General features: G+C 41.0%; 1 protein-coding gene across 1 annotated transcript; it reads left to right on the plus strand.

Annotated features, from left to right (window-relative positions):
* Positions 1 to 9,330: 9,330 nt before the first annotated feature.
* NRBF2 (nuclear receptor binding factor 2) lies at positions 9,331 to 22,262 on the plus strand. The gene is made up of 4 exons (XM_033066176.2): positions 9,331 to 9,441; positions 18,950 to 19,034; positions 19,784 to 19,824; positions 20,726 to 22,262. The coding sequence occupies exons 1-4, from the start codon at positions 9,388 to 9,390 to the stop codon at positions 21,440 to 21,442; spliced, it is 897 nt and encodes a 298-aa protein (XP_032922067.1). The 5' UTR covers positions 9,331 to 9,387; the 3' UTR covers positions 21,443 to 22,262.
* Positions 22,263 to 22,790: the final 528 nt, after the last annotated feature.

Here is a 22,790-nt window from a genome sequence, read left to right on the forward strand (position 1 = left end):
TTACCTGATTAATGGATGCAATAATATATGTGTCATGATATGATATGTTCACATTAAATTTTAATCAAATATTACTAAATTCAGAAAACATTAAGTAAATCATGACTGATGAGGCAATATTGCTGTACTGTTGTATTGATGGTTAGAGAAACTCACTATGGAGTTACAGATTAAGGAGGAGAAGTAAATCTTATGAGGAAATAGAAGTATCTCAAGTTTAACTAGTTGGTTCTTTTAAAATTGCCTTCCAGCAAAAGGCTAAATATTAGATCCATCAAAAGTATTCCAGTGTCTGTAACTAGATAGCATTCTGATATGAATGCTTTGGGTTTTTCTATTGCAAGTTGTCTCATTCTTTAAAAGCATGGATTAACATATACTTTGCACAAGGGCCTTTACCAAAAGATGATGGAAAAAAAGCATTATTCCCCAGTGCAGTTGGGAAGAATTAGCCCAGTTTATTTAAAAATCTTGCTCTGACTTGAGGAACGGGGTGTCAGGCACACAGAATGCACTTGGCCTGTTCATTTTTACCTAAATTACACTTTTGTGGCTTTGCAGGAGGTGTGCAGAGAGACAGATGGGGGTTCATGGTCACAGCCTAGATCTACAAATGCAAGATGCTTTCACACTGGAACACCAGAGAATGCGCCTTCACTGCTGCAGACAGCAGCTTTCTTTTCAGCTTTAGCCAATTGTTAAGATGTTCATATGAAAATTTGGTACTAGTATTTGTCCATAATTCTATATTGCACTTTTTACTGACAGACAGGAAATAAAACACTGAACTGTCTTTTTACTGCTGTGTTTGAAGCTGTGAGAGACCCAACTGTATTCATCTACCTACATTTCCCATTCTAGTAAAATTTCAGATGGGATCTGCTTATGTTGTCCTATGTCTGCCTTGAGCATCCATCTCCCCACTCCCATAACTGAAAGATCCAATTCATGATTTTGAGCATTACTCTTTATAACAAACAAGTTATTAATTCAGATCAAAGCTCCACCTCATGAGAGTTAGATGACCCTTTAGAAGCTAAACGATGAATCCTAAAAACCAGTTCTGGAGAGAGTAGCTAAAAGACTGTAACAAAACATTTCAAGTATTAACCTGTCCTGAAAAACTTATTGCAAAGAATTTAGAGATCTTAGAAATAGATAGTCTGAGGTGCTAAGTCAAAACTTCCAGTGTAATAATCTATGACTATTCTTGTGTAGAATTACAGTCCCAGGGTACAGACTAAACAGGTCTCTTCTTTCATTAGTTTGTACCTTATATATAAAAATAAAAGGGAGACAGTTATCATATTACCATCCTTTTGGTATACTCTTATGACAAGATATCAGATGTTATTTGATCCAATTTTGATTATGTGAAGTAGCATACAAGTCCTGCTTAACTGCATAATTAATTATATTCACAAATAAATGCATTGCATAGTACTTGCCACAAGACCTTTCCAAAATATTGTTTGCTTCTTCATGTCCTGGTCTCACTTTCAGTCCCTTTTCTTGTTTTGAAAGATTACAGGGAGTGTGAGTGCCTTGTATTATGCTTACCAGCATGGGAAATCTCAGTGCTACTGCACTGCAAATAAATACTACTCAATTCTGCAGTGATACTCTGAATATTAAGAGCAATAAATATTTAACATACTTAGCCGGATTTTTTTTTTCACAATTTGCTTTTTGCTAGAAGTCATTCCTTATAAAGGATTTCAAAGAAAAGCATACAGATAATAAAGGCAGAAAAGGAAATTAAAATGCTTAAATGTATACAATGAAATGAAGGCCCAAATGGGAAGAACTATGCAGTACTGATGTATCTTGGTAGCTCAGCTGAGCTGCTGGTTTATTACTGGTTAGATGTATGGCACAAGAATTTTAGTTAAACACCTTCTTGCTATAAAAGTGGGTTTGGAATTTTTTAAGTTTGACTAGCTCACAAAACGTAATGTGAACGGCTATGAGAAAAATTAAGCAATTCACTAAAGTTATTTTCCTCCATACCCAGATAAGTTTTGTACAGTTACAAGATTAAAAAGCACAAAATTCCTGTGAGTGTAAGGCCTAATAAAAATGGAAGAATACATCCAAACCCACAGCTCTCACCTCAGGCAAACTCCCACTAGTGTTGGCACCTCCTGCGATACAGAGAAGAGTGCAGACACTTCAAACAAAATTGTCTGGAAAGGTTTGATTCACTTTCACTTGATTAATTGAATGAGTATATATAAGCCAGTCTTGCAGCTCTTGCTTTTCTCAGGAATGGAAACATACAGGGAAAAAAAAAAAAAAGGAGGTAACTTAAGGTTCTCCATAAACTTTAGATCAGAGCATGATGTTATGTGTCAGACCATCAAAATTCTTCAGGCTTCCACTAGAATGTTAACAAGATCCAGCATTTAATGACCCAATAGAGCTTTGTAGCCTACAGATTTGTGTCAAATACCAGACCTTTTGTCAGAAAGCGAACTTGAAATGGGTCTATTTCTTTGCATTACAGTCTCAGAGAGGAAAAATAAAAGAATCCAGAATTTTTTTGACTGAGCACTCTGGATATGTGATGTTCACTGTATGTTGAAAATGCATCAGTTTCTAAGGGCAAGGAAAGCAATAATGTACTGTCCAGAGAAACACAGCTGTGGAATTAGGATACTAGAGCCAGTTTAGAGAAAGAGAATCAATGCTAGCGATGCAAGAATGAAACCTTCATATCCTTCAGCAAAGTAAAGCTGCTAAACAAACCTGCTTTTGTCCAAGCTTTTTAAATCCTAGAAACCAAAGCTGAAAGGGTCTTTTACCTTTGTGGGTAGGGCCAGCTGAGAGAAGCCTGTGGCAGCATTTAGGAAGGCAGTAACAGAAGCACAGATGCAGCACAGGCCCTTTCAGAGAGGAGCATGAGTGGAGCAGCAGGTCTGGGTTGAGGAAATAGAGGCAGGCCTGTGGGTTATAGGTGAGAGAGGATTTGTGGCAAGGGTGGGAAAGTGATAAAAGGGAGGGTGGTGGCTTTGCAATAGAGCTGCATGGGAGAAAGTCTATTAAGAAATGCTAGAAAGAGACTTGAGGCAATGAAGCATACGGAAAAACATGGAAGTTCTCACATTTTTACTTTTCATCACTTTCAGATGGCCAGTTCTTTTTGACCCCATTTTTGATGCCAAAAATATATCAACCCTACTTAATATAAAAGGAAAAGTCCATATATCAACTGCTTATCACTATGCTCCCACAAAATACTGAAAACATGAAGGTTGCTGCTCAGCTTCATACTGAGGGGCTTATGAACACAGTTTTCCTGCTATTTTGCACTGGACAAGGTAATGCAAAGGAATACTACTTCACCTTTCACCATTCCCACCATCTCCTTTAACTAAATTAGTTTTTCTGAGCAAAGAAACTACACTATAAATATAATTAGTTACTTGGAACCTGATCTAAAGTCTAATGAAATCAGCATAAGGCTTACAGAGAGAATGAGCTATAAAGAAAATATTAGTTTGATTGCTGTGGGCAAAACTACTTTCAGATCTAAGCAGAGGATTTAACTATTTTATTTTGTAAGCAATGAGAAAATATCTTCTTGATTCTAAAACTAGAGACCTAATTAATTCTAGAGCACCACAGCCATATACATTACTTCTTAATATGTATGAATCCAATAGTTTCTTTTTTAAACAGGAATATTTAAGAGGCATTTAAGTGGTTGTGGATCCTCATTCCAGTAAACACATGTGAAGACATTGTGTTTAAATATAATAAATACAGCTAAAATCATGCATCTGGGTCAATCCTCTGCATGTAATCAGGATTATGAAAATTTAGTTTTTCTTATCTTTCTCAATAAATGGTCTATGTGCAGACGACTAGAAATTTATTCAGACATGGTCTTGCTGTGTTCTTGTTTTTAAACTCACCAGTTTTTTCCTCCCTGCAAATCTGACTGATTTCAAATTCTGCCAGTTGCTCTGGTAGCTAAGAAAAGTGCCAAACTGTGGTTGCTGATTTCTAAGCTGTGCTTAAGTTCTTTCAGAGACAAAATGCTCATGCCAAGGCATTGTAATTGCAAGTTTTCTGCCCATTTTAATGACTTGCTGTTTTGGTTCTTATTGCTGGCCACAGTAATTATAAAGGAAAAGGTCACTGAGGGCCTTGAGAAGGCAAAATCCAAATAGACACAAAAGGGGCAAAGGAGACTGGAAAAGGTTTTGAATTAGTTTACACCTTCTCCAAGATTTCACTGTCCTGAACCTCCCAGTTCTCTGAATGATGTTCCTTCAGCCCTGGTTGTCAAAGCTCTCCTTCATCCACTGCCTTGCCCACAGCTCCTCACAGGCATTCCCCAGAGGCAACCCAAAGAGACATGGCACATGCAGCATTTCCTAGGGGGAAATCCTAAAATCTGGTCACTTTGAAAAATCTGACAAATGGAAGGAGGCCCATCAGTTTGATGGCTCTGTACATGTGTGGTGGGGGAAAAAAATTGTCAGAGGCATAGGGGAATCCCTTTTGTTTCAAAAGTGCTTCTTCAAAGAAACAGACATCCCTATCTCTCTTTGAGGAAGGCACTGTGTGGGAGGCTCTGTGGGCCCTCCTACAATGCCTTGACTGAGAAGCCTGTCTTTAACTGGAGCTTCACTGAAAATGCACAGTCCAGATAAAATGCAAAGACACAAAGAGTAAATAAAGAAGTAGTCAATGCTAAGCAAAGTGTGGGCCGAGGAATTCTGCCTCCTAAGGAGGTGACAGTCAAATGAAGCTGGCTCATCATGTGTGTCAAAAGCAGCATCAGACAGGTAAATAGCAATTCTACACTTCCCTCCTACTCTAAAATTCCATCCTTAAAACACAGGGTATTTTAGGAAGCTTCCTGCTGACAGGCACATCCTGCCCAGAATTACATTTTAATAGTTTTTCTTTTAGACAAACATTTAATTTATACTTAGAGTCAACATGCTATTCCCATGCAGTCCCTTGGGAGGAGCAAAACAAGCAAAACACAGAAAAGATGATAATGAAAAGAAATAATCTGCATTCATTGATAAATTTGTAGATAATGTAGTAGAGTATTTACTATAGTTTTGGTTTTTTTCTGCAGGGCAACTTTTTATCTTTTGGATCAACTCTGTAGGCTCTGGCAGAAAACAGCAGCCATTTTCAGTCCAGTGCAGCTGAGGCTGGCATGCCCTCTGGAATGAATATGTGACATTCAGCACTCCAGGATCTTGGTATTTTAGACAAAAATCCACAAAGTACCCCAAGACTATTCTCTAGGTAAAGAAAAACTTCCATATAAATTTAGATTTTTTTGAAGTAGCAATAACATCATTACATTACATACAAACAATAATTATATTAAAGCTAATTTACAAAGATGAGATTACTGGTTTTACTTGCTTTCTGCAGCCACTTCAGGACATTGCAACATGATGTGTCTTGAAGGACCAGGGAACAGTGATATTTTCATTTTTCAAAAAGTACAAAAAAGTACTACCTATCTGCACACTGTCTTGATTCAAAAACACAGCCCCTAAAACCTTTGTTCTGTTGATACAATATCCTTTAATCCTTTAGCTCACATTCCACAAATGGTAAATTGGCCCAGCATCTTTCTCCTTTTTCCACCGAAGATAATGTGACTTGAAATGAACATTGACTGTCTCTTAAAACGCAATAAATTAAATTGTCTTTCCTAAGCCAGCAGCAGGAGTAATGGAAAGCATTTCTCAGAACTAGTTTGTTTGATTTCTACAGAAGTGTTTGACCTAATGATCTGTTTTAGCAAATTGCTATGACTTACGGATAACTGATAACGCATACAGCAAAAACCAGCTATGCAATTACCTGTCACAAGTCAAATATTTTATGCAAAACTAAAGATTATACACAAATAGATCAGGAATACAGTTTGAATAAATAAATTAATTAAAACTTCCAGTTCCATCACAAAAGATGAAAAAAAAAAGTTAGTTAAGGGGCTAGAAATAACAGCTCGACAGTATGCAATTTAACTTCCAGGGCACTGAAAATCTCATTCTGTATAGTATTTAACAAGGTCATCATCATCTACCTCTGGATTAATGCAGTATGGAAAAAGACAATCAGCTAGCTAAGTGTTAGATCTGATGTTTAGATGCAAGAAAACCAGCAAATTGTGACACATTTAATTCAGTATAACTTCATTAGCAACTGAGCAAACAAGCTTTATGCTCAAATGTAAAGACCTTTGGCAAACTTTTTCTTTTGTAGCACTACCAAAGAGAGAGGAAAAGGCCAGGCTGCAGAGGGCTAAGGATTAGAGAAGGGCTTGTCACTTTGAAAGAGGTACAGTTACCAAGTGGGATGGTCAAAACTTTTTCATGAGTGTGTGTCCATGAGCTAAAAGGAAGGGAAACACAACGGTTCAGTGCAATGAAACAATTCAATTTTTTCACCTCATGTCTGAGTGTAAGTGCTGACAGTGAAGTGCCAACCACCCTTTCTCCCTCACCCAGGCTAACCTGTGCCTTTAACAACTGGTGCAGCACAACTTCACCTATCTCCTATTCCATCAATGGCTCTAGATCAAAACCCCTCTGGACTACATGGGATATGACTTGCTGATATGACAGATAATGAAACCAAGTGATAAATAAATTCTTACAAATGAAAATGGGAACTAGCAAGGTGTCTTTGGGAAGCTCCTTGCCAGAAGAGACTATCTCGTCTAACCACATACGTTAGAAGAAAAACCCCCCAGCACTCCCATGTTGCAGAGCTGGTCTCTACAGCACAGGCATAGTTGAGAGCTGTGGCATATCAGGCCATGTGGGTTCCCTCAGAGACCCACAGGTGCCACTCACGTCTGAGGATTGCAGCTACAAAGGGCACAAAGGGAACTCTGGACTTTCCTTACTTGCTGCTAATTGGCTTTTTCACTTCTAATCTTCTGGATGTCTCAGCTTCAGCTCTACCTTCTTTTCTCTCTCCCTTTTTTTTCTTGCCTTCTTTCCCCTTTCAGACTATTATATTAACTCATGCCACCCTTTGTTCCACCTGACAAAGCTACACACAATCCTTCTCTGGTCTTCACAAAGCACAAAGTTGTGTGGACCACAACTCTCACCATGTTCAGTGCCCTGCATCACTGGTCCCTCTCAAGACAGTTATTTTGAATAATTAATCACAGAATCATCAAGGTTGGAAAAGAACAAGTCCAAGCATTACCCTAAAACTGCCAGGTCCACCACTAAACTCTAAGTGCCACATCCACAAGTTTTTTGAATACCTCCAGGGACTGCTATTCCATCACTGCCCCGGGCAGCTTGTACCAAATGCCTGATAGCCCCTTCAGTGAATAAATTTTTCCTAATATCAAATCTAAACCTCCCTGGGTGCAATTTGAGTCCATTTCCTCATATTCTATCACTTGTTACGTGGGAGAATTGGCACTACTGTGATGTTAGTGCATCCATGGTGATATGGCAATTTTAGTACCACTGCCATTGTCCCCTGTTTCCATGCACTCCAATTCCACACTAAAAAGCCATGAGGAGCCCTTGCACTTTTAGTGCTCCATGAGTCTGCTGGGGAGCTTTTCCCCACAGGAATCTCACCCACCCCTCATCAGAGCCCTTGGTATCTGTCCCTTAAGTCTCTACCTGGAACTTTTTGAGCTTCCATGGGATAGAAGTGTTTAGTAGCATAGCCTTTTTCATTACTCTCACATTTTGCACCCTCTGGAAGAAAGAGCTATCACAGTAAGCTGAAGTCAGAGAAAAAAGCAAGAATATAGCCAAAAAGTGAGCAAGATCGTTCTTGTTTTAAAGCATTTCAATTAAACTCACCCAGTGCTGGTCTTCATGCTGGTTTTTAAGCTTCTGTGTGGCAGTGACTGGGTGCAGAGCTCTAGAGGTTTCAGACTGACAGCATAGCAGCTAGCTTCTGACATCCGTGTACAACTGTACACAAATTTCACATGTCAGTTTCAGCCTTCTGCTGGCTTACAGCCATTATTTTGAATTATATCCTCCTGACATTTATTAAAGACCTCAGAATGCTGACTTCATACTGCACAGAATATGATGCAACTTGAACACAACTATTTCTTACTCTTTGAGAGTCACGTCACTTACTCCAAGGCAAGGTTTTGACTAGACTTTCATATTTCCATGTGTGTTTCTTTACACCTTATTTAACTGGCGTTGCAGTAAGAACCTCTATGGGCCATTGTGGGGACACTTTTCCCCACTGACACCCCATTCTTTCCTTCAGAAAAGCCCCAGCAGGCTCATCATCAGTATAACAGCACAGGAGGATGGCACAAGACATTAAGTAATACTGATTACAAAGGCATTAAATAATATTGGACCCAGTAACATATCTTGGGGTACTGGACCCCAGTGGAATTCTGACACTGGTCATAATGAAAGCAAGCCCTCTGAGTCTGGCAGCTCAGCCAGTTTTCAGTCCATCTCTGTCTGTTTACCTAGATCATACTTCAGCACCTCCTATACAGTGATGTTACAGAAGATTCTCAAAAGCTATGGTAAAGTTGAGGTAAACATGTACACATGTCCACAAACTTGGATTAGAAGTCTCTCTGCAGAATCAATCATCCTTACAGAACAACCATAGTGCTGAAATACTTTAAATCAAGATCATAAGCAGCAATGTCCAAGGAGTAGCTGAGGCTGTTTGGTTTGTTTGGCCTGAAGGAGACTGAGGGGAGCCCTCATTGCAGTCTGCAACATCCTTGTAAGAGGAAACAGAGGAGCAGGCATTCGTCTCCTCACTCTCGTGACCACTGACAGCCTCACGAAAACGGCAGGAGGTTAATTAGGGGAGGTTGAGGTTGGATGTCAGGAAAAGGCTCTTCCCCCAGAGGGTGCTCGGGCCCTGGAACAGCTCCCCAGGGCAGTGCTCAGAGCCCCAAGCCCGACAGGGCTCAAGGAACATTTGGACAACGCTCTTGGGCACATGCTGTGATTCTCAGGGTGTCCTGTGCAGGGCCAGGAACTGGATTCGATGATCCCGATGAGTTCCTTCCAACTCAACACACCCTATGATTCTAACATTTCCTTATATCTTCTTTTTTTTCTTCAGTATTTTAGGGTTTAACTCCTCCAAGAAGCAAGGAAGGAGATGTTTTTATTTTCCTGCGGCCTCGCTGACTGGCACACCCTTATGGGAACGGCGAACGAACCCTTCTCATTCCCCACTTCCTCACAAACCCCCTTTGCCCTCCAGGCCGAGGCGCGCGGCGCCCGTTGCCCCGGCGACGCGGTCCCGTAGTCTCGCGAGGCGTGGCGCGGCTCTCGCGGGCAGGCGGAAGCGGCCGCCGTGTTTACACCCCGCGCTGGGGCCAGGACGCGCCGGGCCGCGGGCACCGGCCAGCGCCCCTCGCCCATGTGCCCGCAGCCCCCGCCGCCCATGGAAGTGATGGAGGGGCCCCTCAACCTGGTGAGCGCGGGGAGTGGAGGGGAAGGGGGGCGCGGCGGGTCAGCCGGTGCCGCCGCTGCTCGCGCCGCTCAGACAGCGGGGAGAGGGTGACACCCCTCGGCTCCTACCCCCAGGTAACCAGGCGGAGAGGCGCAGCCTGAACCTGAACCTTGCCGCCCTTCTGTCCCCCTCGCCCCAAGCACCTGTTCAGGTCTCGTGTCAGGCCCTGCCCGGACGGGAGCGGGCACCGAGGCCGCCCGGGCCGGAGGCGGCTCCGGGGAGGGAGGGGGAGCGCTCGCAGCCGGCCCGCCGAGGACAGCGCTGTCCGTGCCGGGAGCAGGGAGCGGAACCAGCCCGGGGTGCGTGCCCCGGCTTGTCCACATCGGAGCGGGTGTGGGGACAGCGCGTTGCGAAAGGACAAAGAAGTTCAGGAAGGAAGCGTCTAGAGGAAAGGTCTAGAGGACACAGGCCATATCCATGAGAGATTCAAGAGTTTTAGGGGCTTGCCAGGGCTCACTGCTGGTTAAGTGCTTCCTTTAATTTCGGAAGGTGAAATGTTTTAAAACCTTAAATCGGTATTTGCTCTGCTTAAACTAAATTTCTAAGGAACCTTAACTGAAACGCAGATGGTCTGAAAAATCACTTCTTCACAAAAGCTAACCAGATGTTAAACAGTCTAAATTGGTAGATCTGTGGGTCTCTGTCCCATGGGCAAGATCTAGGTCAAGAAGAGTTAATTCTCTGCTGCCTTGTGGATTTTACCAAAGCTGTATCTTGGTGATAGACAGAACTTTCCCTTAGAAAACAAGCTTTGGTCCAACAGTCCAGTTAACTAGAGGCAGCACACTGAGAATACAGCTGTGTTGCTTCCAGGAATGAGTTTGATCCAGGAATTGTTTTTTGTTTGCCGTGCATACATTAGACACTTGTGTCAGTTTAGGTTTTAATTAAAGCTTATTTATGTCAGGATGGCATCAGCCCTGACAAATCCTTGCCTACAGAGTCAGTCAGGTATTTCTGGATTGCTCTCCCTAGTTTCACAAAGACTTATACAACTGTCATTGCAGACCACCTATGGAATTAGGGCTGATGCTATGGTAGGAAGGTGGTTTATTTGTGCAATGGTGCAGAACCACTCTGGGTAAATTATCATCACACTATCTCACTTTTTACTCTGTCTACTGAAAGACTAATTGAAATAAGGAACAGCAGGAAAGCTCTTGTAACCTGTTGATATCATGAGGTTAAACTCCAGCAAACTTATGGCATGGTAATACAGGAGGGCTAAACTATAGCTATTTCATAGACATTGTAAAAACATTTTTAAAGAGTAGATCTAGTGCATAAGATTCTAAAGAGAAAATTATAATTGTATATTCACTAATAAATGTCTCAGAAATTAGCAACTTTTTTGGCAATATCACCAGTCAGTAATGTTTCTTACTGAGACCACTTAGAAGGATTGTAGGAGTGACATGGCTGTGACTAATGCCTGGTTTATGATCGTGCAACCACAGCAGGAGTGTGCAGTTACCATGCCTGTCTAGCTCCAGGCTGACAATAAGGTCAAGACACCTCTGTGTAATGGATGATACAGGAAAAAGAGTTGCTTTACATGCTTTCATACACAAAATTATGAATTTGCCTGTGAATATGTTGCTACTGCCTGAGAGTGTCCTGAAATACAAAATCTTTTCTTGAAACTGCTGTGCAATATAGTCATGGATCATCATATACAGAAAAATGACATGTCCATTTGGGTTGTGTCAAGCACCATGGAAACTCTTCATGATAAGGGGGTTGAAGGTGTACAGTATCATGCTTATAACATGCCTACATTTTTACAAGGACATAAACAGGAAGGAGTAACTAAAGTTTTGCAAAGCTCTTCTGTTCACAGCCCCTCTCTGCTGTGGAGCTTCAGATGGACAGCAACATTCAGGGAAGGTGCCAACCTCCAAAATAAGAATGTTCATTTAAGTTTTTGATACTATCCAGTGTTACCTATTGCACTCTCTTTTCCCATAAATTTCTTCTCTTACCTAAATCTAGTTTCTGTGAATTGGAAAAGCACAACTTTTCCCAAAGATGCCAGTGAGGAAAATAAAGCTACCAAAAAAAAAAAAGGAAAACCAACCAAAGCCACAAAATCACCCAACCCCTAAACTACAAAGTGATTTTTGGATGCAGTAATCATTAGTCTTATTTAATTGCTATCAATGGCTTAAATACAAAATACTTTCCCTCTTCCAATATATCACGGCTTGCCAATTTTCACAAAACTGATTTTTCATCAGTTAAGGCTTTTCATTAGAACTTACCACAGTACTTGGATCTTACTTTGTCTTGTAAAAATAGGGGCAGTTCTTGCTGCCATCTGATTTAAGCAAAGAATTTTGATCCCACATCCAGACATAATTTTGCCCTTAGGTGTAGGAGCAAAAATTACAGCTCAAGAAGCACAACCACATGCTGACTGTCAGGAGCTTGAAAGTAACACAGTAAAAGTGAGGCAAATAGTATTAACCTCAGGAAGAGACTAGAAGTTGCTCCTTAAACCGAGTTTGACACCCAGGACTTCATAATTCTGCAGATTCTACTTGAACAGCTCAGTATTGTCCTGTAGCTAAGGAGCCATACCACCTCTACCTTGCATTCTTCCTGCAAGGTAGTAGTATTTGTATGGTTTGTAATAAAATACAGTCCAAAATCTGGTGAATATCTATCACCTCTGAGTTTCCTGAAGCATAAAGGACCCAGCTGGAAGAGCTGCTGTTTAAGTGAAAACCAGGAAGCACAGACCAGTAGCTGGAGTGAGAATAGCACAAAATGTGTATTCCAAGAATCTTACACAATGAAAGCTTTTAATATTAATGCTGATAGCCATTGGTAGCAACCATTCCAGTGCAAGCCAATCAGTGGCTTACTTTAACAAATTATTTCTAAGTGAGGTATCACTACATCCACACAAAGGCAAAAGACAAGCAGAATCAATATGCAGTATGGATGTGAAAGAGGACAAAAGAGAAAACATCTATGAAAGTTTATACTAGAGACCAGAGAATTTAAATCACACATGCTAATGTATTTGAGACTTAATGCCAGCTCCACTTCTGTTATTTTCATTGGAAAACCAGGAATATTATGTTAATCTACAGAAACATCCATGGAACCCCACTTTTTTTCTTGGATTTTTTCAAAAATCTTAACCTGACAGCTGCTATACTTGATCTTCCAGTGTAAAATGAAACCAAAAAAGGCAGATGCACTCAATTCTGAACTCAAATTAGAAAGAACAAGCTTGTAAGGTAGCAAAAGGGGAAGTATCACTAGATGGACATGCCTAACACAAAGTCTGTTTTTCCCACAGTGATGGGAGAACCGAAGGGTGTGAATCCCTAGACGCAGCAGTATATCTGAGTAAAGTGGCTGGAGGTGCATCAGATACTCAGGTGAACAGCCAGATCAGTAATAGCTTAATAGCAACCTTGGAAAAGCTGGACAGTGTTGTGTGCAGGCATGTAACTTCTGTAAAAGCACAACACAAAACTATTCCTTTTGGCACATAAAACAACTTGCAGCAGCTCCCACTCAAGAACATAATTAGCTAAGTGATGGGTGGTTAACAGGTATTACTTCCTCACTGTACCCGTGTTTGGGTACCTACCAGCAGTGCCTTTCTGTTGTGTCACACTGGCACTACATGCCTGTCATCAGGCCACAGAGTTCAGCTCTGAGTAAGCATGACCTGCAGTTTAAAGACCCAAATGAAACCATCTCAGAGAAGCCTGGTGAGACAGACTGAAGGCACAGCTGAAGCTTTTCTGCCCCACTTGTTTTGAAACCGTTGCTCTTGGAAGCTTGTTTACTGGACAATTTGTTGTAATGGTTCAGATACTCCTATTGAGAGCTGGCTCAAGCTGTTACAGCAACTGAGCTTTGTGGTTTATGGCTACATACAGCAGCCTAGACTGGTTTTATTTATCAGGGCAATGGAATGGTTCTTGCTTAGCTTGTAACCTCCAGTTAGCAAGACTTGTGTAGCACCAGTTGTGACACATACATACAGGGACAAGAACATTGCAAAGGCACTGAGAACTGTAGGCACACAAAATGCTTGGGGAAGGTGGTAGAGTCACCATCCCTGGATAAGGAAAGACTAGACAAAGCTTTTGATAGCCTCAATGCTGTAGTCTAGTTGACAGAGTGGTGTTCAGTCATAAGCTGAACTCAATTGCACTGTCTTTTCCAACCTATTCAATTCTGTGAGTCTGAAAGCAGCTCTAAAAAACAAGTTGAAGCATTTAGTGCTTTTATCATACTAAACAGATGAAAAGGAGCTGAATGAGCTTGATTTGACTATGCAGTAGGTAAAAGGATACCACACCTTAATGAAGGTGCAGGTGACCAGGGAAAGGGCTGCAGCTCTGCCTGTATGGTGTTTTGAAGACTCCACCTAAACTGAGCAGTATGATTGCAGTTGGGTTCATTCCAGATATTTTAATTGCATTTGCATGGTGAGGAACTCAGACTAACCATTTTATTGGAATATGTTGGGAACACACACGTAGTCAATTAGAGCTATTCAGTCAATTAATGGGGGTTGCCTAAACAACTGGCTGCTTGTCTGCCCGTATATTTAAAGTCTAATACTATTGCTTACATGTAAGCTGAACTTCAACATCTTTACAATTCAATACAAAGTGAGTGAGGAGTCTGTATTCTCAGCATTAGTATTCTCATGATAGTGTCACATACTTGCTTTGCTCTATAGAAACATTAAACTATAATTTACACAGTTGAGTCATTATCCTGTCAACCTTACTACAGGCTTTCAAAAACAGAAAACTGAGCTAACATGTAACTAGTGGTCTTGGTTGAACAGCCACAATGGATTCATGTTTTGGTTGATCTTTAGTCATCTTTCTCTACACAATACAAGTATTTAAAAATGGGGGCTTGCTTCTCTTGGTAAAGCCACACCATTATCATTTCTTCAGTTTTACTGCAAATATATTCTCATTATTTAGCATGTTGCAGTACAACTCTTCATTATTTTTACTTTTAGTGCAACTGCCAGTAAATACAAGCATTTTCCGTTGTCACCCTGATCAAGATTGCACTTTTTAAAATAAGTGAATGGCCATAGTTTATTCTCGGACCTCTCAGATCAGATTTTGTACTTGCATTCTCTCTTCATTACATTTTTTCACTGAATATGAGGACATAAACATTCAAACCTTTCTTAATTCACCATTTCCTGGTAAGAATGGGTTTGAAAGAGGCTTCTGTTGGTGTAGCCTCTGACAGAGTGTGTGCAGGAAGAGCAATGGTGCACCACCTCATCCCATCCTTTGGGGGTGCTGCTGTAAACACCCACATGAAAAACACTTAGCACTCTTCTGGATAATAGAGAAGCAATGCAATATGCACTCTGACTGTTCAAAATAGAAATGAGACCTATATCCCTTAAGGAAACAAATCCTAAAATAGATCCCTCATCTCTCAAAAACCCTCCCCCCTTGTTTTCAGCAGTAGGACAGCACAGGTATTAATCTTTTCTGGCAAGAATAACTGGTATGCACAGTCCATATCATAAAATGGATGATAGCAGCATCAAACAGTGGTTTCACTTAAAACATTTACAAACATAAACTTCTTTGTAGTTTCCTCAGGCCCCATCATTTTAGCAGCTGGGTTTTCTCTGCCTTCATCACTTTAAGTAAAGTTCTGTAATGTGTGCTCCATAATCCCATTAAAATGCATAATTTTTTGGTGAGTCCTTTGTAATATACAAAGAAGGCTGTGAGCTTAACATCTTATGCATGGCTTTGTCCAGTGAAGAGCTGCTCCCATTAGTAGAACAGAGAAAAACAAAACACGCTTGTCTTGGCTACAGGACTACTGTTGCAAATGACTGCTCTTAGGAGAGGACAGTAGGCCTACTCTATTTGCAAATAGAGTACTGCTACATCTGCCTTTTAAAAATACTGTTGACTCAAACAGGGGTTTTTTCTGTTATTCTCCTTTCCACAATAGCTAGCCATCAACTAGAATTGTATGGGAAGAGTAGCAGCTTTCCCTCCTTATCCCTGCAACCTAAGCCAGAATCACACTGTGGTAGGCCTTTAAGTTGTAACAGCATGCTATATCTAGAAAGAAAATGTTATTTTTTCCTTTGAGGGAGCAGTAATAAATCTGGCAAGGGGGCCTTATAGCTTCATTTCTCACAGCCTGCAGTCACCTCATTATCTAGTCTGTAGTGGGGAACAAACCAAAAAAGAAGCGGAGCATTAAATTTTGGTTAAAGAAAGCTGTAGGTAAAGAGGAGAAGAGGAGACTCTCATTGCCGTTCTAGAGGATTGATTTGGGTTTATTCTGCTATTCAGAGATTGCATAGGCAATGATTTGGACTAGTCAGGTGGAAAGATCAAATAAGAACACTTCCCTAGAACAGCAGTACAAACTTACTAAAGCAAGTACCATCTCTCAGCATCTCACTACATTTAGAAAGCATACAGGAAAACACTTACCTTACCTTCCACAGTTAGTCCAGAGCACTTCAAGTCATATAGTAAGGCTTGCACAAATCTCTCAAGTACCAAGTATATTGGAGCAAGGTGAGGAAACTATTTGGCCATCCTTTACTCACACCTGTTTCCTCTTACAAGAGTCAAGTTGTTACACCTGTCCACTTGCCTGGTGGGAATTCCTGCTCATCAGGGTTGGGAGGGACATCTGAGAGTAGTTTTCAACCTGCTTCCCCTTCTCGATTCTATAGCTTGTTAATAAATTATAATTATTCTTACACTCCATCCTGCATTAATTTCCAGCACTGCAAATGGAAGAGGAAAAAGAAATCAGATCTATAAACACAGTACAGTCAAGCAGCAGGTGTTTCTGTAATCACAGCAGCAAGACCAAAGTCAAAGCAATCCTGCTTGAATCTGCTGGGAACCAGCACTACAGCTCCAGAGCTGTTGTGTAAATACCTTCCTCTATCATGACACCAGACCAGGGATAAACTTGAGAGTAGTCTTCTCTTTATGACAGAGGACCAGTTCTTCCATTGCCAGTTTTATAATGGGATACAGACCACTCCAAGTTTAAAATAGATACACTAAACAGTGGTTGGAAGCTGCATGGCTGAGTGTAACTGAGCACTAAGACTAAACCATCAGAGCAGACAAGATGTAGCAGCTCATCCATGATAATGGCTAGTAAGCATCTACTTCTGTTGAAACTTCATCACATGCTGCTAGGAAACAGCACTACTAATTTCCTCAAGTGTTTGTTGATAAATAAGTTACCGTGAAAGTGGGAGAAATTCCTTGGTCCTTCCACAATCAACTAAGTGGAACAAACACGGGTTAGAATAAATGAGCAAGTATTTTCTTGTCAACCTCTCAGGAAAAGATAGAAAAATAGGAATCCCTATTGACTGACTGCAAAATGTCTAGCACAGGGCTATGCTTAAAACTGGGATTTTTCTGGTGTGGCCCCTGTTGTTTCCATTGGGAAATCTGTTGACATGTGTATTTTGATGTAAGGGCAAGAAAGGCATTGTGACCTTGTCATCAGAGGACCCTAGGTTTTATTTTTGCCAGCATCTATGGACTGTTGTTTTCCTAATTCTATTCACAGTTCAGCCCAATTTCTTCAGACTCCTTTCAGCTTCACTGGAAGTTAATTGAGAATGGAAATAATTTAATTGCTCAATCAAACAAGAACTGAATGCCTTCAGATGTTCTGCATGTGCTTAAGTGATTTGAATAAGATCATACTCCAGCTGTTTAAAACATACATGAATAATCTTTGAAAACAATGAGACTCAGATTCTTATATGTAGAAACTACTAAATGGAACTTGTCCTCTGACTTGTTGAATTGCTTTCTTAGCTCTTCTGTCTGTGGCTATTCTGTTTCCTTTTTCCCTGTTTCTTTTTAGACCTGCCCATGCAGTTTGCAGAAGTAGCTGTATCAATACTAATTTACTGAAAAATTGTTTTGCAAAGAACTAGCTCAGGTGTTTTTATGTCCATGACATAGCTAATTTGTAATGGGACAAGCTGCCAGGAATAACCAAGGTCATTGCTCTAGCTATGCTGATACCGTTTGTTCTTATCAACGGGAAATAAGTTACCTTTCTGGCATATATCATTTGTAGGAGTCCATAGGAAAAGGCCATAAGACAGATGATTTTCCAATAGAAAAACTCTCCCCCTTCTAAGATTATTTAACCTAAGGGTAGAAGAAGTGGGAAATGCTGACAATGCTCTGAGGATTCAGTGAAGGTGAGGAAGAAGAATATAATAAAGAATAGTTCTTGTGAAGAATCAAGGACCTGTGTTTTAGGTTTTTTAAGAACATACCATATTAGCATATGAAATCAGTTTTAGGAAAGCCAGATGTCTTTATGGAGCAATGTAACTGCCCGGTATTGCTTAACAACAGCTGTTGCCCAAACAAGTGCTTTCTGTACAATTTGTTCTCTTCTGTGGTGTCAGAGCTGTTAAGATTATGGTACAACAGTGAACTTACCATTATACTAGTAGGGCATAACTCCACTTGGCAGACAAAAATGACAAACTGACCTGCATTTTGGGACTTGTATTTTAAATGGATGTTAATATCAGTACCATGTAAGTATCAGTACCTGATGTCCATTTACTTCAAGCTCAACATGTAGTAAAGCAGTCCTGAACAGTGTGTGTGACTGACAGTCTCACCAGCTAGCGCTTGTAGCCTTTCACATTACACAGCTTGTCTTGGAGGAAGGGCCATAAAATCCATGTCTTGTAGTAATGACAAAAAAGACTTGCTTTCATGAATGTTGCAGTGCTGGTTATGCAATAGTTTCTCCCTGAGCATATGCAAATACTTGCATCAAATGCTTGCTTTCAACAGCAACCTTAGTCTGTGTTGGCAGTTTACATTAGTGGTTTACAAATACTAGTATAGATTTAACTGATGTACAGCAACAACGTGACTTTGATACTTTTTACTATGGCTGTGCCGCTACCATTAATTTGTGTAAGCTGCAGACAAAAAAAAGCAAGTTATTCACCCAAGAGGCAAAATGTCTTGGGCATGGGGCAGCAGAAAATGTCAAATCAGCTGTAAGATGTAATACAACAATTCAAATACCTTGCATTCTGCCAGGCAAATTGGTCCAAAATACTTACAACTTCTCATAATTTCTTTTGGCCTAATGTTCTTTTTACATCACTGTGTAAGTACCTGCCTAAAAGGAGAACACGTGCTTTCTGAGGAACAGCTTCAAAAGCATTTTGTTGTGTACACACCAGTTTTGCTGCATTAACAAATTTCAGTTCTTACCAGAATAGACTCTTGTAAGGTAGTATTGAAAAAGTTCAATTGCAAAGCTTGGAAGGGAGTGAAGATCTGAGCCTAAAAGCCTGAAAACTGGAATCAGTACAGGTTTTTCAGATGTACTGGTTACTTTTAAGACAGGTATAACTATTGTCTGTTAACCCTCATTGATGTAATGCTCTTTTCCTAATTTTAAGGCTCACCAGCAAAGCAGAAAAGCGGACCGCTTGTTGGCAGCAGGGAAATACGAAGAAGCAATTTCTTGTCACAGAAAAGCTGCTGGTGAGTACGTTATTTCTCACATTTCAGCTCATAAAATCAGTTTCTAGATTTGCATGCACCAAGCCTGTCTTGAGGTCAGTGTTTGGACAATGCTTTTGGGCACGTGGGATTCTTAGAGTGTCCTGTACAGGGCCAGGAGTTGGCCTCAATGGTCCTGCTGTAGAATGTCTAGTTACTTGCAAAATTTTTGTTTTTAAAATGTGAGTTTCTTTTTCAGTCCACATCAAGAGCCCTTATGAATTTATGAATACTCAGAGTGATGAGGGATTGCACTTACATTCTAAAATACATACTTTCTGTTTTCTTTCACTTCATATGCCAAGACAAAACCCAAAAATACACTGGATATTTCTTGCTTTTCTTTGTCTGGTGGTTCTCTGCCATTGTCTTGCATCATTCTAAATTTGGTCAAGAATTTCTCATACGTTGTCATTTTCAGCACTAGTAAGATATGCTCAAAGTCTTTCTGGAAATTGCTGCTGTTCTAAAAACAAACTGGAGTGACCCAAGCCAACATGATACCATGGGAAGGGTGTAGTGTGTATTACAACGTCTTAGAGTAATTTTTTCAGACTTCTGAAAAACAGCAGGTGTTTCCAGCCACTGTAACTTGGTAAATACTTTCCCTCTAGACTGCTGCCTTTATGTGGGGATTGAGCACACAGGTCTGAAGGCTTCTCTTAGCTTTTCTGGAAGCATTCAGGTTTTTCAGCTGTGCTGTAAGTGCTGATGGATGTTCTGTCCTGCAGGGTACCTTACAGATGCGATGAAGCTGACCCATTCGGAGCAGGTGAGACCAGAGCGTGGCAGATGCCAGAACCAGCCACAGCCCCATGGCGTGCCCATGTGTCCCACTGTGTCTGATCACACCCCTCCTGGGCATTTGCCTCTGCAAAATTTTCTGAACTCTTGGCAACTGCACCAGGAGTTTCACAAGTGTGGTAATACTAATCTTCGTAGAGAGTTTTTCCAGGTTTATGTGGAGCATCTCTAGAACAACAGCCCTGACACTTTTTTTTATTCATTGCACAAGTTTGTCTGTAGATGTAGTAGTGTAGTGTGCTCAGGACTTTTGCACCAGCAGGCTTTGAATTTAGCCAGTATTATGAAATCAAATAACCCTTGGAGATCAGACATCTGTCTTTGCTCCAGCGGGTCATTCTTGTAGAAAAATGGTTATTCACCCAGGTGAGTTAATAACCACTGTGCCACTTCCTTCATTAAATATGGCTGAATCATTTGGGATCATACCTGGCCTTGGAGCAATCTGCTGCTTCATTTTGGGTGTTAATGATATCTCTACACAGATACCATCATAGAACTGTACAAAAGTTAGCATTGTTAAGCCAGAGCATGGCTGTGCATGCCAAGTGAATCTCTTCATTCTTGGTGTTGGTCATAGGTCAGTTAAACTCTGGGTACTCTGCCCAGAGGTACTGTAGCCTGGTCAATGGTTATACAAACAAAAGGACCAGTAGTTGTGCTAAATTTGACATACCTGAATCTGTTGCACTGTACAAGCAGAGAGCACTTCCTGTTGGATTTAATGTCTGAATAAGAAAAGCTCCCCCCCTCGGGCATGTGGTGATGCTGTTTATGTAAATATTTACACACATGTAATTCAATGTGTGTGAATATTTGGGTGGGATTAGGGATCACCATCTAAATTGTTTAATCTTGTTCTTACTCAGGCTCAGCTGTCACTGGAATTACAAAGAGATAGTCATATGAAACAGTTACTGCTCATCCAGGAGAGGTGGAAAAGGGCAAAGAGGGAGGAAAAGCTGAAAGCCCAGCAGAGTGCTGACAAGGAAGCAGTTGGACATCTTCAGGCTTCTTACAAGCCATCTGCTGAAGACTCTGATGATCAAAACATACTGGTTCCTGTTGCTCAGAAATACAGCTCTTCCTTAGAGAAACATTCACAGGATATTCGGGGTGTCTTTGACAGGGACCCAGATACACTTTTATTTCTGCTTCAGAAAAAAAAGGAGCCAGTGGAAGCATGTATTGGAAGTAAAACACCAAAAGATGACAAAACAATAATAGAAGAGCAGGCAACCAAAATTGCAGATTTGAAGCAGCTCATAGAATCTCTTGTAGCTGAAAACGAGAGATTAAGGAGAGAGAATAAGCAGTTAAAAGCAGAAAGAGCTAGACTCCAAAAATCTCCAGTAGACAAGGAGTTGGATGTAGACACTGACTTTGTTGAGAAGTCAGAGTTGTGGAGTCTGCAGCAGCACTCAGAATCTGCTTCTTCAGCTGCAACTTGGCAGAAGTTTGCAACAACTGCTGGGAAGGCAAAGGACATTCCAATACCCAATCTTCCTCCCCTGGACATCCCATCCCCTGAACTCCCGCTACTGGAACTCTCTGATGATATACTGAAAGGACTGATGAATAGTTAAAATCCAGGAAAAGTGCTCAGTGTAGTTACCCAAACATCAGAAAAGGGAAAGCCACCAGGACAGTGGTGATCTGAGGGCAGAAACATTTACCACAATCCTACCGTTGGAGAAAAGGCATTAAGCAACTTTGTTACTGTGAAATACACGTCATATCTGATTTACTTCATGTAAGTTAAAGGTACCATAGTTGGTATAAGATGGTGAGCTCTTTAGTCTTTCTCCCAATGTTTCAAACCAAATGACTGCCTGGAGAATGTTTCAAGTAACACAATCCTTCAGGGTTTTAAAGTATGCCATATGTAATAGTTATCTATAATGCCATAAGTTGTGGCGCAGAACCTAACTGTTACGGTTGCCAGTAGGCTGCCACTTCATATTGATAAATGCTTTCTAGCATGAATTTAAACTGTGCATTTCATTATGCATAACTTTGTTAATTCAGATACAGTGCAATTTGTACACCTCCTAGATGGATTTATGTGCCACACTCTGTATTCCTGACCACATTAACCTCATGTCAGGAAAGATTTTAATTTCCATTCTATGAAGGAACCAACTTATTCACTCTGTCAATGTGGGTTTTTTGGGGGGGGTTATCTGTTTACATAACTAATCAGGGTGCATTGAATCCAGCTATTGGTTTCTGTATAAAGTGACATGGTTTAAAATGAAAAATCCATACTTAAGGTAAAATACCCTTTTTGTTTTCAGTGATGCATGAATGGAGTAATTCTAGCTGGCAGTATTTGATTGAAAATGAAATTGTTTACAGTTTAACCTGATTCAAAAAGGATAGGAAAATAAAAGCCAGGTGTTTTGACACTGTCTGTTACATCTGTACAAATGTTGCCGTGTATAAAGAACAAATTAAGACTTCTACCGAGCGTTAGGATACACATACAGCTGAGCTTCCATGTTCATCATCCAGCAAATTCAAGAAAGCTGGGATGAATTCAGAGGGCCTTGCCCATCTGTGGAGTGACCTGGCTGACAGCTGGCTTCCAGCCCTGCAGAGTGCTGGAGCGTCTGCAGGGCAACCTCGTGGATTTGCTGGGGTGCAGCCCAGCAGGAGCTGTGGCATCAGTGCTGCGGGTGTTGGGTCTGAGCGGGGCCATGCACACCCCCAGGGGTGCTGGGTCTGAGCAGGGCCGTGCAGCCTCCTCACACCCATCTCTTCCGGCATGGCTCAGTCACTGCCCTGGAGCCCAGCTGGGGCTTTCCCAAGGGGTTTCAGCGTGAAGTGGAGCCATTAATTACTTTCTGCTCTTCCTGATTAGTGAAATGTTCAGTATTGCAAGCTATGCCATTTTAAGTTATACTTGTGCTGTTAAAAGCTAAACGTGCTTTC

This window comes from Catharus ustulatus, chromosome 8, assembly GCF_009819885.2.
Source record: "Catharus ustulatus isolate bCatUst1 chromosome 8, bCatUst1.pri.v2, whole genome shotgun sequence".
Taxonomy (NCBI): Eukaryota; Metazoa; Chordata; class Aves; order Passeriformes; family Turdidae; genus Catharus; species Catharus ustulatus.

Coding starts and splice junctions, on each gene's coding strand:
- NRBF2 (XM_033066176.2), top strand. CDS start 9,388: ATGTGCCCGCAGCCCCCGCCGCCCATGGAAGTGATGGAGGGGCCCCTC. Junction 19,035..19,783: donor TTGTCACAGAAAAGCTGCTG/GTGAGTACGTTA, acceptor TCTGTCCTGCAG/GGTACCTTACAGATGCGATG. Junction 19,825..20,725: donor AGCTGACCCATTCGGAGCAG/GTGAGACCAGAG, acceptor GTTCTTACTCAG/GCTCAGCTGTCACTGGAATT.